Source organism: Myotis myotis, unplaced genomic scaffold (assembly GCF_014108235.1).
Source record: "Myotis myotis isolate mMyoMyo1 unplaced genomic scaffold, mMyoMyo1.p scaffold_m19_p_3, whole genome shotgun sequence".
NCBI classification, from domain to species: Eukaryota; Metazoa; Chordata; class Mammalia; order Chiroptera; family Vespertilionidae; genus Myotis; species Myotis myotis.
In genome coordinates, this window is record NW_023416335.1 from 167,968,516 (window position 1) to 167,982,759 (window position 14,244).

General features: G+C 40.1%; 1 protein-coding gene across 1 annotated transcript in view; it reads left to right on the forward strand.

Annotated features, from left to right (window-relative positions):
- The window catches only part of DBX2 (developing brain homeobox 2), a 40,400-nt gene extending 28,449 nt beyond the window's left edge, over positions 1-11,951 (forward strand). Inside the window, exons 3-4 of the mRNA XM_036302055.1 lie at positions 3,374-3,561; positions 9,369-11,951. Coding sequence (XP_036157948.1) covers positions 3,374-3,561; positions 9,369-9,695 — 515 coding nt within the window. The 3' untranslated portion in view covers positions 9,696-11,951. The remainder of the gene's footprint in view (positions 1-3,373; positions 3,562-9,368) is intronic.
- Positions 11,952-14,244: the final 2,293 nt, after the last annotated feature.

A 14,244-nucleotide genomic window follows, 5' to 3' on the forward strand; every position in this document is an offset into this window, starting at 1 on the left:
TACCTCTGTGCTCTGAAATCATGCACAAGGGCCAACCCCAAGGTCTCTGTACCGAGGCAAGTTCAGGGAAGAAAAGCACTTAGAAAAAGATGGACATATTGAGCTGTTTAGAATATTTTTTGTTATTGACCAATATTCCGTAAAACTCATTAAATCTCTGATAAAGAAATAGTGAATACAGTTGCTAAAACCTGACTTCAAGATGTGACCTTGGCATGAGACAGGCCAAAATAGGTGGTTCTATAAATGGAGAGTTGACTAAGACCCTGTGAGAGGATGCACGGATGGGGTGGGTATCAAAAAAGCAGACTTTGTAAGGAATTGGGTGTGTTACATCCCAGGGCTGTGGCATTCCTAAGGAGATGTGAATGTTACAGAGCTGGAAGGAAAGAGGGAGAGGCCAGTGGTTCTTCTGGCAACATGAGGATGAACCAGAATGAGAGGTAACCCAAGGCTCAGGGACTTGCTGGGCGATGTTTGCAGCCTTTTAGACAAATAGGAAAGGGAGCTATCTTATTACAGATGTAGAATTAACCAGATTTATTTATTTATTGGAATTCTCTTTCTAAAATACATGTCAGAATGTGTGAGTATTGTGTAGGGTTAGGGGCCTTTGTTTTGGAATTGGTCTTCTGGGTTTGAAGCCCTAGCCCATGTGACCTCGGATAAAGTTACTTAAGCTACCTAAGCTTCATTTTATTTATCTATAAGATGGGGAGAACGATAGTAGCATTCATAGCATTGATTGGTTGGGAAGTATCCTATATAATACAAGGCTAATATGCAAATTGTCCCCTTGGGAGTTCGACTGCTCGCTGTGATGTGCGCTGACCACCAGTGGGTGGCATGGAACTAAGGAAGGTCTCAGCTAGCAGCCATAAGGCCCCGATTGGCTCTGATCACCGGCCAGGCCTAGGGACCCTACCCGTGCACGAATTTCATGCACTGGGTCTCTAGTAAATTAAATAATGCATGTCAGTGGCTTCAAACAGAGTAAGTATTAGATCTTCACTGCCTATTGGATGATGTCCCAAACTCTTGTAGTCATCTATGATCTGGCCCAATTCCACTCCATAATCCCTATGCCAGATGTCCAAATGCCTTCCAGAGCCTGGCAGGTAAAATGCAAGCTAGGGGAGGCGATGGCAAACGGGGGGCCATGTGCTCCACCTAAAGGAGCACCTGCTGCTCACTCTGGTAGGCATTAGCTTTGTGGGAGAGAGCCCAGTGTGGTGCCCTTTGAAGGGATGCTGGAAACCTGGAATTTACATGAAACCTCCCGGTTATTACATGTGGACAATTAAATCAGAATCCTTAACACTGTAACACCAAGCAATGCCCATGGTCAGGCTGGATATGGTTGTCAGCTTGCACTCCCTGCTTCAGGCCCTTCCCCAGCCTTACAGCCGGCTTACTCGTCCTTGGACAGACTTGATTCCCTTGGGCATAGTGCTTTTATTTATTTTATTTTATTTTTTTAAAATATATTTTATTGATTTTTTCACAGAGAGGAAGTGAGAGAGATAGAGAGCCAGAAACATTGATGAGAGAGAAACATCGATCAGCTGCCTCCTGCACATCTCCCACTGGGGATGTGCCCGAAACCCAGGTACATGCCTTTGACCGGAATCGAACCCAGGACCCTTCAGTCCGCAAGCGGACGCTCTATCCACTGAGCCAAACCGGTTTTGGCGGGCATAGTGCTTTTAGATGTGCCAGCCACTCTGCCTGGATTGGCCTTGGTGCTTTCTCTTTTGAACTGGTTTGTTCTTTTAGACTTGGCTCAACCTAACTATTTTCTCTGAACTCACCATTTCCTCCTTTGTGATGCCGTAGTTCTTACAGTTCATTCTATTGTAGTACTTACGTCTGTAAGCAATGTCTACTCATTCGCTTGTTTATTTAGAAAAAAATAATTATGAAGCACCAAAATGTGTACCGGCTACAGCTGTAAACTAGGGTCCTGCTTCCCTGGTGTTTCTGGAGTGATGGTCGTGTGTCAGTCCTCCCTTAAGAGGGTGAGGAGCTCCTTGAGGGCCGGGACCATGTGGTAGTTGTCTGGTTTCCTTAGCAATTAGCCCAGGGAGTCTGATACCCAGTGTATTAGTGTCTTCTTGCTACTGCAACACATTTTCACAAACCTAGCATCTTAAAGCAATACAAACATATTACCTTACAGGTTTGGAAGTTTGGAGCCTGAAATGGTCTCACTGGACTAAAATCACGGGGCTGGCAGGATGGCATTCCTTCTGGAGGCTCTAGGGGAGAAAGAACTGGTTCCCTTGCCTTTCCCAGTTCCCAGTGGCTGCCTGCATTTCTTGGCTGTGGCCGCATCCTCCTCCATCTTCAAAGCAAGAAGCGTAGCACCTTTAAATCTGTCTCCATGATTTTTTCTTTTTTGCCTTCCTCTTCTTATAATCATCTTGTGCCCACCTGGATATTCCAGGATACTCTCCCAATCTCAAGGTCATCTGATTAGCCACTGTAATTCTATCTGTAACATTCATTCCCCCTTGCCATGTCATGTAACATATTCACAAGTTACGGGGGTTAGAACATGGGCATTTTGGGGGAGACCATGATTCTGCCTACCACAGCTGGGAAGATGAAAGAATGAATGAATGATGAATGAGACTCTCATAGGGTGGGAACTAGTGTTATGCTAGCCACAGGAAGGCAGAAAAGGTAGTAAAAGTCTCAGACCTGAAGGAGTTGGTGATCAACTGAATTGCAGCTTGTGGTGGTGGCTGTGATTGGGGGTTTTCCAAACCTCCCTTCTCAGATGAACCGTTCTCTGACTTTTACAATCTTTCTCTGACATCCCGGAGTAAGATCAGACCCCTTGTTTTGTGCTCTTAAGGTACCCTCCTCCCGCATATTTTATACTTGTGCTGCTAGTTCAATCAATGCCTGTCACTAGATTTCACAGGTAATGAGTGGGATAAGACATATCTGTCTTCTTTCTCAGGGTATAGCATTGAACAGAGTGCCTGGCATATGGTCGGTGTTGAAAAGTTTCTGGAGAGAATAAATGAATGAGTGAATGGGGAAGTAGAGAAACATGAAGTGTTTAAACCACCTGCTTCTTGTTCTGCATGGGAGCTTTGTTACCTGGGGCCGGGGACTTTCTGACGTGGCACACAAAGTCGGGAGGGAAAGCATAGGTACTTTTTCCCCAGAGGGGGGCAAAGAGCCTTGATCAGAGTCTCAACAGAGTCCACGACCAACACTTGGGAAAGGAGCCCTGCTCTAAGCGTGCAGAGCTCAGAGACGAGGGAACCTGGCCACCGTACTGACAAGGAGCACAGTGACGGGGAAGACGCAGGCTTCTCCGATAACGCTAACTGGGCTTTGCATCTTTTTCCATCTCCAGATGAGGAGAGTGTGCTGCCTCTCCTGGCACAGGACTCTAACTCCAAAGCTCGGAGGGGCATTTTAAGAAGAGCCGTCTTTTCTGAGGACCAGAGAAAGGCGCTGGAGAAGATGTTTCAGAAGCAGAAATATATCAGCAAAATAGACCGGAAGAAACTTGCCATCAACTTGGGACTAAAGGAATCACAGGTACTGAGGGGCAGGAAGATGGCCACTGCTCCAGATTTCTGAGTGAAGACGAGGGGAGCCATCCATTTGGCAAATACTTGTTGTACCAGGCTGGACCCTGAAGCATTATTGAAATGATTTTCATAAGTTTTTTAGTGGGGGAAATATAGGTCACAATTCCTATTTGGAAATGGGTTCTTTTGCCAGAGGTCTAGGTTTTTGCCTCATTAATTCTTGTAAATGTAATGTAAATGCTAAGGACGTGGCATTTACTTCATTAAACTGTTTGCTCTGCTTTTATTTGAGAAAAGCAGGCTACTTAATTCCCTACAAAAACAGGAACCAAGTTCCCTGTCTTTTTCTTAATTTTTAATCCAAAACCAAGGTATGAATGAGTGACTCATAAGTAACTCTTAATAGATTTCATTATTTTGTATTTTGGGTTTATGACAAGTATAGTTAAGCAATTTCAAATCTGCAACACTTGCAAACCTTTCTTGCACATTGATGTTTTATATAATTTTGGATGAGTCTTTGTGGCCTTTTGGGAGGCACAGGATACTCCATTTAAAGATTGGCCTGCTAATTATAAACAAGAGACTAGCATTTACCTTATCACCATATGAAATTAAGCACTATAATCATCCACATTTGATAGGTGAGGAAATGTGGAGAAGTAAACAGAGAGCCAAAGCCCCACCCCAGGCAACCTGACTCTGGAGTTTGCATTCTCCTAGGGCAGCCATGGGCAAACTACGGGCCCGTGGGCCGGGCCAGATCCGCCCGTTTGAAATGAATAAAACTAAAAAAAAAAAAAAAAAGACCGTACCCTTTTATGTAATGATGTTTACTTTGAATTTATATTAGTTCACACAAACACTCCATCCATGCTTTTGTTCCGGCCCTCCAGTCCAGTTTAAGAACCCATTGTGGCCCTCGAGTCAAAAAGTTTGCCCACCCCTGTCCTAGGGCCACTGTGTGCAGCTGTGAAGGGTGTTCACTGCACAGGGCACTTGGCTAAGGGGGACGGCAGCGGCTGGTTCTCTGCTCTCCTAGCTGGCTTTCCTGGTGCAGGGCTACATCCACATGAATTTTTTAAATCCGCATAAAGGCATTGAAGAGCTAGCAGAGGCTCTGCTCTGTTCTTCCTTTGATACCGATGACCTGGTTGCTAACTTTGCCTTTTATTTCAACCAGTTATCTTTGGATGAAATTCTCCTTAACCCTGCTTACTTTCCTTAGGGAAGTGATCTGTTTGTTTCCCCCTCCCCACCCCAACTTTTTCTCGTCCCAGGAAGCAGTATGCGGTGTGGTAGAGGGTCATTGGCCTACATCAGCCAGACTGTGTTTTGCTCATTGTGTGGTACTGATGAGTTCATTAACCTTAACTAACTGCTCTGTATCTCAGGCTCTAACTTAAAGAACAGGGGGCAATGTAGAAATTCTTTCTATGTCACAGGAATTTTGGGTACGTGACAGATAAATCAGTAGCTATGTCTTGATGGTCTACTGTATGCAAGACATTGTGCTAGGTAAGCAGTAAGAGGGAATATCCGTAAGTACTGATTTAGATACACCACTCCCACCCTCCCCTCCCCCCACCCCCAACTAGGAATTCATACAACCAACTGGGAAAACAAAGCAGAAGCTCGTTAACAATGTAAGACCATAGTGTGGGAGACATCATCTGGTAGGTTAGATATACTGCCAAATAAAGGAGGGCGATCAGTGGTCCTCAGGGTTGTATCTCTAGAGCCTCACAGTAATTCCCATCTCTGGAAAGGATAGCCAGATGGCTGGTCTGCATACACGTGGGGAGTTAGTGATGGAACTGTCTGACCCTCAGAGGAATTGTGGGGCTTGAGTGAGGAATACAGAGGGGTGAGTAGGCCTGGCCTGCATCCCATTGCTATAGATAAGAAGCTCCAGAATCAGAGGGGAGAAAATGTGCAGGTTTGGGAGGTCAGGGACCTCTGGTTAAATAGGAACTTGAAGTAGGTATCAAAAGTGGCTAGGTTTGCCCTAGCTGGTTTGGCTCAGTGGATAGAGCTGCAGACTGAAGGGTCCCAGGTTCGATTCCAGTCAAGGGCACATGCCAGGGATTCGGGCTCAATCCCCAGTAGGGGGCATGCAGGAGCAGTCAGTCAGTGATTCTCTCTCATCATTGATGTTTTTATCTCTCTGAAATCAATAAAAATATCTATTTTAAAAAGTAGCTAGGTTTGATCTGAGGGTGCTCTGAGAAGGGGTGAAAATCTCTGACAATACATATGCTCTTTTTAAAAATTGACTTGGAAAAAAGAATGCAGCAAGCATAGCAAAGAATTTTTTATGAGGGATGAGCATAGTCTCTCCATTCAAGAAGACAAACTATTGTTATCTTCCAGTTCCCATCCATAAGCACATAGTTTTACACAATTGATTACACTGTTTTTAAAATTCAAGTACCTCAGGGATGAATGCTTTTTATTTTACTGAATTTGGTGAACATCTCAGAAGTAATTTAACATTTTGTTACTTGCATATACACCTAATTACACATTTAATACATGGCATTTCTATGGTAAATTCAAACAAAAGAGAAATTGGAAAAGTTAGAAATGAAAACTCATCTACTCCCCTAACAATCCAACTGCTTGGTTACTACTGTCATTTGTAAATGGCTCTTGTTTGAGTTTATTGACATGTCATGTGTTTTGTTTTGTTTTGTTTTAATATATATTTTTATTGATTTTAGAGAGGAAGGAAGAGGGAGAGAGAGATAGAAACATCAATGATGAGAGAGAATCACTGATCAGCTGCCTCCTGCATGCCCCCCACTGGGGATCAAGCTTGCAACCTTGACCTGACTGGAACCGAACCTGGGACCCTTTGGTCCGCAAGTTGACGGTCTATCCACTGAGCCAAACCGGCTAGGGCATGACATGTCATGTGTTTAAAAAAAATAAATTTGTATGTGTGTTGTATATGCACTAACATTGTGTAATGACTACCACGTGCCCTTATATTTGATGTCGTTATCCTGCCAATGACTCTATGAGATAGTTGCTTTTATTATTGCTAGTTTACAAAGGAAGAAGCTGACACCTAGAATGGTGTATGTATATTTTTAAATAAAAATGGGATGATACTATGCAGATAATTTGACTTTTTCTGAAGGACAATATAAGCCACCTGTGTAACCAGCACACAGATTTCACAGTAGAACATTACCTGGGCCAGTAACCTCTGGCCTATCCCCTCCCAGTCACTACCTGTTCCTTCCACCAGCCTAACAGCTAACTGCACAGATCAAATTAGCCTGTAAATAGAATCATTCAGCACATATTCTTTGGTCCATGGCTGCTTTTATGTAACATTATGTTTGTGAGATTCATTCGTGTGGTGGCGTGTAGCAGAAGTTCATTAGTTTTCATTGCTGTGCATCATCACATGATGTACCAGTTCGTTCGTTCTAATGGCGGGCACTTGGATTGCTCCCAGTTTCTGGCCATTTATAAAAAGTGCTGCTGACAATGCCTGTTGTTTGGCACTTTGCTTTTTCTCCCCATTTAATGTCACGGATGCATCCTTCCAATGTCATACGTACAGACTTCATTATTTTTTAGTATCTCATACAAACAGTTGCATAGCTATACCATAATTCATTGAGTCATTCTCAACTTTTGTTTTATTTTATTTATCTTTATTGTTGAAAGTACTACAGATGTTCCCCTCCCCTCCATTAGCCAGTCTCAACTTTAAGTTACTTCTAAGTTTCACTATTGCATATCTTCATGCACTTTTAAAATATTTCTGTAAGATAGGGAATTAAGATTGGAATTTATATGTTAAAGTGTATGTACATTTTAAATTGTGATAGATTAAAGAATTCCTTTCCAAATATATTATTGTATCAAAATACTGAATTATATTTGCACTCTTAATAACAGTTTCTTTTTGCAAATCTTCCGCTACTTATAATTTTTTAAACATTGCCAACTTCACTGGCAATGATTTTTTAAAAATTTTCCTAATTACCAGAACTTGAGGGTCTTTTAATCATTTTATTGGCTATTTTAACTCTTTGAATTGGCCTTTTCATGGCCAAACCATTTTTTTTTCTATCATATTTTCTTTTTGTTGATATGTAGCAATTATTCTGGCTGTTCATCAAAATTTTGGAATATTATGGTTAGTAACGTTTTTCTGTTATAGCTGTTGCAAAAATCCCTCCAAGTGTGTGTTGTTGTTTTTTGTGGTTAAAATATACATATCATAAAGTTTACCACTTTAACTTTTTTAAATGTACAATTCAGTGGCATTGAGAACATTCACACTGTTGTGCAACTATCACTTACATTCACCTCAAGAACTTTTTTTATCTTGCAAAACTGAAACTTTGTACCCATTAAACAATGTCTCCCCATTCCTCCCACCCCCAAGCCCCTGACAACCACCATTTTACTTTCTGTCTCTATGAATTTGACTACTCTAGGTAAGTTATATGAGTGGAATCATACTATATTTGTCCTTTTATGACCGGCTTATTTCATGTAGCATAATGTCTTCCAGGTTCATTCCTATTCCTATGGTAGTACATATCAGAACTTTCTTATTTTTTATACGTTCAGTAATATTTTATTGTATGTATATATTACATTTTGTTAATCCATTCATCAATGGATACCTGGATTTCTTCCAGTTTTGGCTTTTGTGAATAATGCTGCTAAGAATATAGGTATACAAATATCTCTTTGAGTCCATGTTTGTTTGTTTTTTAAATTATAGGTGGCATACACTGTTAGTTTCAGGTATACAACATAGTGATTTGACACTTGCATATTTTACTATGTGATCACCACAATAAGTCTAGTAACCAGTTGTCACCATGCAAAGTTATTGCAATATTATTGATTATATTCCCTGTGTGTACACTCAAAATGGCTTTTTTACTTTATAGCTGGAAGTTTATACCTCTTATTACCCTTTACCATCTTCACTTATTCCCCAATCTTGATCTTTTTTGCTCAGGCACAGTTGGCTACCCTATAGGTAAAGAGGGAGGCTCATAGAAAAAAGAGACTCCCATAGGGTGGTCGGAAGGTATGGCTCAAATTAGAAACCACAATCATAAGTACTTTTAGGTTAATTACAATCAATTGTTATCTATTGAGCCTAATTATTCCAGTTTGATAAATTCTGGGAGTAATCAAACTTGGAAACTGTAATGCCTGAAGTTTATCAAACCATTGTAAAATATATTCTTAATTTAGTCTCCAAAAGTTCCTGTTGAGATCCAAATGCTTATGAGTCTGGGCACTAGAACGGGACAGTCGTGTATTCTAGTCTAAGCACCCTGTGACCTGGAACTGTTTATCGCTCTGAGCCTCAGTGTTCTTGCATGCTAATGAGGACTTCTTGAAGAAATTCTGAGGATCAAATTCCGTAACCCATGTAGAGTGCATGGCCTGACCCTGGTACAAAATAAACACTCAGATGCTATTACCAGTAGGTAACATTTCCTTTGAATAAATAATTTAGCACAAACTAAATGATTTAAAATATTGGAGAGAGTTAAATCAGTCTTGAAAGATATTGGACTCATATGGTGTAACCAATTTACCACAGTTGTCTTGGTTTTTAAGTATATGTGGGGATATTGTACTAAAGTACTTTCTCAGTTATTTTTGGAGGAGCCCAAGTCAAAAGCCACAAGGATTTTGCTAGGCTGGCTGTCACGATAAGGTTGTCTGTAGAAGGCCCAATAGGAGAAATGAATAGTGTCAAATGCTGAAGTGAATGAATGTCAAATAAGTGAACATTTTATCCAATTATTTTATCAATAGGTGAAAATTTGGTTTCAGAACAGAAGGATGAAGTGGCGGAATTCCAAAGAAAAGGAAGTGCTTTCCAACAGGTGTGCCCAAGAAGTAGGCCTTCAGGAGGACCCCCTCTCGCGCTCCGCTCTGGGCTTCCCTTCTCCGTGTCCTTCCCTCTGGGACAGCTCCCAACAGCACTCGAGTCCCAGGTGGAGGGAGAATTTCCCAGAACCTCCAGAAAGACTAATCCAGGAGAGTTCGGGGGCACAGCCCCCAGAAGCCAATTCACTGCGAGGTGCCTTATATTTGTGTTCGGAAGAAGAAGCTGGAGACAAGGGCGTACTTACCGTCTGAATGGAAGAGTTCCTTCACGTTAATTTAAAAGAACACTTAACTCATAATGTTTGGACTCTAAAGCCAACTAGCTTGTGCCTCATCAGTGCCTAAAACCTAACACCATTGGAGTGATGCAGGAACTAACGCGTTAGGAAACTTTTTCCAGTGTTCTGTTATTTGGGTCTTAAGACTCAGACTTAATTTGTAAGTGGAATAGAATCTCCCAGAAAGTATGATGGAAGTGAAAAATGAGAGTGGTAGTTGGCTCAGTCTAAATATGTGTATATATATATGATGTGTCTCTATGTGTATATGTATATAAATAGTCATTAAAATACATTAGTAGAAACACCAGTTCCTCTTTAAATACCGCATTGAGCAAATTCATCTCCTTTTACATGAAGAAAAACCAACCATTGACCAAATGTTATTAATTTTTAAACAATACTATAAAAGTTGGATTTTAGTCCAAATTTGTATATCATCAGAACATGTTTTTAAAATTTTTCTATTTTCTGGTTTCATTCAGGAACCAGCTGTAAATGAGTTTTAATAACTCAGCATTCCCAATCAAATGAGCCACTGCTGGATACATACATTGAAAGTGTATGTTTAAAATTAATCCAACAGGCAAACTAGAAGAATTTCTGAATGTACCTACTAGTATTCTTAATTTTCAAGTCTCTGGATTTTATCAGGCCATCAGTGAGGGAGGTACCCATTTAACCAATGATTATCTTTTGAGCTCTTTTCTCTAAGGATGGGCCTTAATCAGGGTTTGCAAAGTAAAATGCCTCTAAGGGCCGGTCAGATTAAAAAAAAGGAGGGGGGCGGGGGGCATGACCCACCTAAAGATATTTGAGTTTTTTAAAATAGCGTGTTGGCCAAACAAACCATCTGTGCCAAGGTATTTGTGACCTCCAGCCAAGACTTCAAGAAGTGTCACAGTTTTTTAAATGTTCCAATTGGACTTCAGAACACAATATCGAAGGAATCTATAGTGATTTCTCTTTGCACTTCTATGTGTATAGACTTGATTTTTCCACTTAGGTGGTATACACTATATATATTAGGTTATTTTTATGTATTAACAAACACCATACAGATGTTTTATGTTTCTGAAGTACCCTGAAATAGTATTATTATAAAATTGCCTTTCTGGTAATGATTTGCTTAGTTAATCTAGAATTTTTATTCCAGGTCCAAGAAAAAATTATGTTTTACTTTGAAGGAAATGAGGCAGAGAAAAGGAAATGATATGGTTGGAACTAGGTTATTATTAATCTGCAGACAAGAAACAGTATTAGAAGTTCGTGATGTGGCATCTTGTTAGTGAGAAAGCTGCATAAAGAGAGTGGCTTCTAATTTGCTTATGTTTTTAACTATAGACTTGGAAGGTTTAGAAAAGAGTCACTGTGCTGTACACCTGAAACTAATATAATGTCGAATACAGCTGTAATTGAAAAATAAAACAGTACAAGAAAAGAAAAGGTAATATTTCAGAAGATAATGGTTTTAGTCAGCATCAGGAAATTATTTTCTATGAACGGAATTTGAATTGGTGTGTGCTGGCTTGTGTCTTTATCACAAGATCTTTTATTTAAAAGTCATCTCAGAAGAAGCTTCTCAGTGCCTCTTTGCGGGAAGTAGAGGCAGCGATCTTCTGACAACAAAGTACATTTTTAAATTAAAATGCTCTTCATTTTTAAGTTATTAGTTTCAGGTGTACAACATAGTGATCAGACATTTATATAACTTACGAAGCCATCACCCTGAAAAATGATTTATAGTGTGGTTTCTTTTCTTTATTTGATGTTAACCTCATTTACATTTAATGGGTCCTTTCTATGTGCTTTGCCTTTAGGGTGGGTTAACTCATGACAATAACCTTATGAGTAGGCACTGTTACTATCAGGATTCCTATTACCCAGACAGGGGCCTGAGGCAATGTGGTTAGGGTGATTGCCCATGGTCATGAGGTTAATAATTGAAATTTGGACCCTGAAGTTTCAAATCTTGAAATCTTACCAACTACGAGGGGGTGCATACCACTCTGGGATGCATTGTAAGACATAACATTTTGAGGATTGTAGTGAAATTTATTTTAAAAATTCAGAACCACATTGTACTTTACAAGCTCTTATTTTGGGAATGGTTTTCCTTCAGTATTCTCTTCTCTATTCATTTTAAAGCATTGGTTCTCAACCTTCCTAATGCCGCGACCCTTTAATACAGTTCCTCATGTTGTGGTGACCCCCAATTTCATTGTTACAAATTGAACATAATTAAAGCATAGTGATTAATCACAAAACAATGTGCAATTATATATGTGTTTTCCGATGGTCTTAGGCCACCCAAAGGGGTCGCGACCCACAGGTTGAGAACCGCTGCTCTATAGAGATTAACTCCATAGGAGCATAAAATGGAATTTTTTTTTAAATCACTCATTGCTAATAAGTACTTATCTACAGTCCATTTCTATTGAGAATACTGGGAAAATCAAGTGAGAGAAACTGTCATGGCCATTGATTACCCATCTTTTAGAAGGAGGCTAATGGTACGTAAGTGATCTGCCCCCAGGTTTTACCCCATGCTCAGATGCAGCAGAGGTTTCTTTTTGTAAGATTGGCTTGATATTTGAATATACAAATAAATCTTCTAATTGGTTTCCACTTTGGAATGTGTTAGGCTTAGGAAAAGTACTCTTCGGATTAATATATTAGGAATACCTAGGAAACACAAGCATATACACATGGTACACATACATATGCCCGCTATACCTTTAACTTGGCCTTCACTTACCTGAGTTGTGGGAAAGAACTGCAGAGCTTGATATTCTAATTGAACAAGGGTCTCCCTTCTCTCTCACCTTGTGCTCTGCTAGCCTTCCATTCGCCTACAGTGTACTTACAGGTGTATTTTCCTCTCTTATCTACATGCTATCCTTTTCTCCATGTGATCACACATTAGTGGATTTGTTGCTTCCCAAACAAATACTGCTCTAGTGAGCACCAGGACCATAGATGCCTGGAGGCAAAAGTATTTAAAATTTTTTTAAGGAAATTGTCAAATGGATCTTAAGCAGATGAGAAGGACAAAATGGTGAGCACCATCCTCTAGCATCTATCAAGGGGACTACTTTTTAAAGCTAAATATAAAGGGCTGGACGTCTGTAAGCAGGTACGGAATGAACACTGGATGTGAAGACAGAGAACACCACAATTACTGATGTTTAAAAGGCAATTCTTTTCTCAGTAATGAGGTGGTTTGAGTGGGGAACCTAGTTATTTAGGCCAATGATTCTTTTTTTTTTTTTAAATATATTTTATTGATTTTTCACAGAGAGGAAGGGAGAGAGATAGAGAGTGAGAAACATCGATGAGAGAGAAATATCGATCAGCTGCCTCCTGCACATCTCCCGCCGGGGATGTGCCCGCAACCCAGGTACATGCCCTTGACCGGAATCGAACCTGGGACCTTTCAGTCCGCAGGCCGACGCTCTATCCACTGAGCCAAACCGGTTTTGGCTAGGCGAATGATTCTTAAACTTTAAAAATCCAGACGCATGAACAGGCCACACCTTCCAATCAATTTTGAATATGTGCTCAGATTTGGACATATATTTCATACACACTCTTCAACATCCACACCTTCCTCTCTACCCCTGAGGATCATTATGCATATAATTTTTTCCACTTTTAAAATATAAAATCACCACTAAATGTGCTTGTCCAAACCATACATGTTCCTTCTGGCTTCCCTCATTCCCCATTCGGATGCATCCTTTTATTTTCTTTTTAAATTAAATTTATTGGGGATAACATTGGCTAATAACACTATAAAAGTTTTAGGTATACAATTCTATAATACATCATGTGTATGTTGAGGCATCCTTTTAAAATGTACATACTTCCCAGCGTGCTCCACCACTCATCCCTTGATGAGCAGTGATTTGTCAAGGTCTGCTAGCCTTTTTTAAAAAATTGAATTTATTGGAGTGACATTGGTTAATAACATATAGGTTTCAAGTATACAATTCTATAATACATCATCTGTATCTGCTGGCCTTTTAATGCAACAAAGCTCATTACATTTTGTTCATAAGCTTTGTGTTAGATATTGCCTCTGCAGTCATCTGAAATCCACAAATATATTTTTTTTCTTTCTGGACTTCAACACTTATTGGACATTGTCCTAGGCTCTTTGTAACCAAATGAGGGACAGCATGGTTCTTCCACTCAAGGAACTTATAATCTAGTCTTCTTGTCAAATAACATTTGAACTGTCCCATGCCATGGGTGACTGGAACCAGTAAATTTGGGGCAAAACATAATATAACATCCTCCAAAACACCCATTTCTTCATTTACAGTGGTGGTGGTGGTGGTCGTGATAGAGTTAAGTACTGCACTATTCAGAGAAATACAAGCTAATTTGCATTGCTGGAGTTCTATGCTATCCCTCCTCCATTCAGCTACATTGGTCAAAAGAGGAGTCAGGAAGAGTCTGGGGGAAGAATTCAATAACTTTCTTTTGTTCATAGTGCACTCTACTGTCTAATTCTTTCT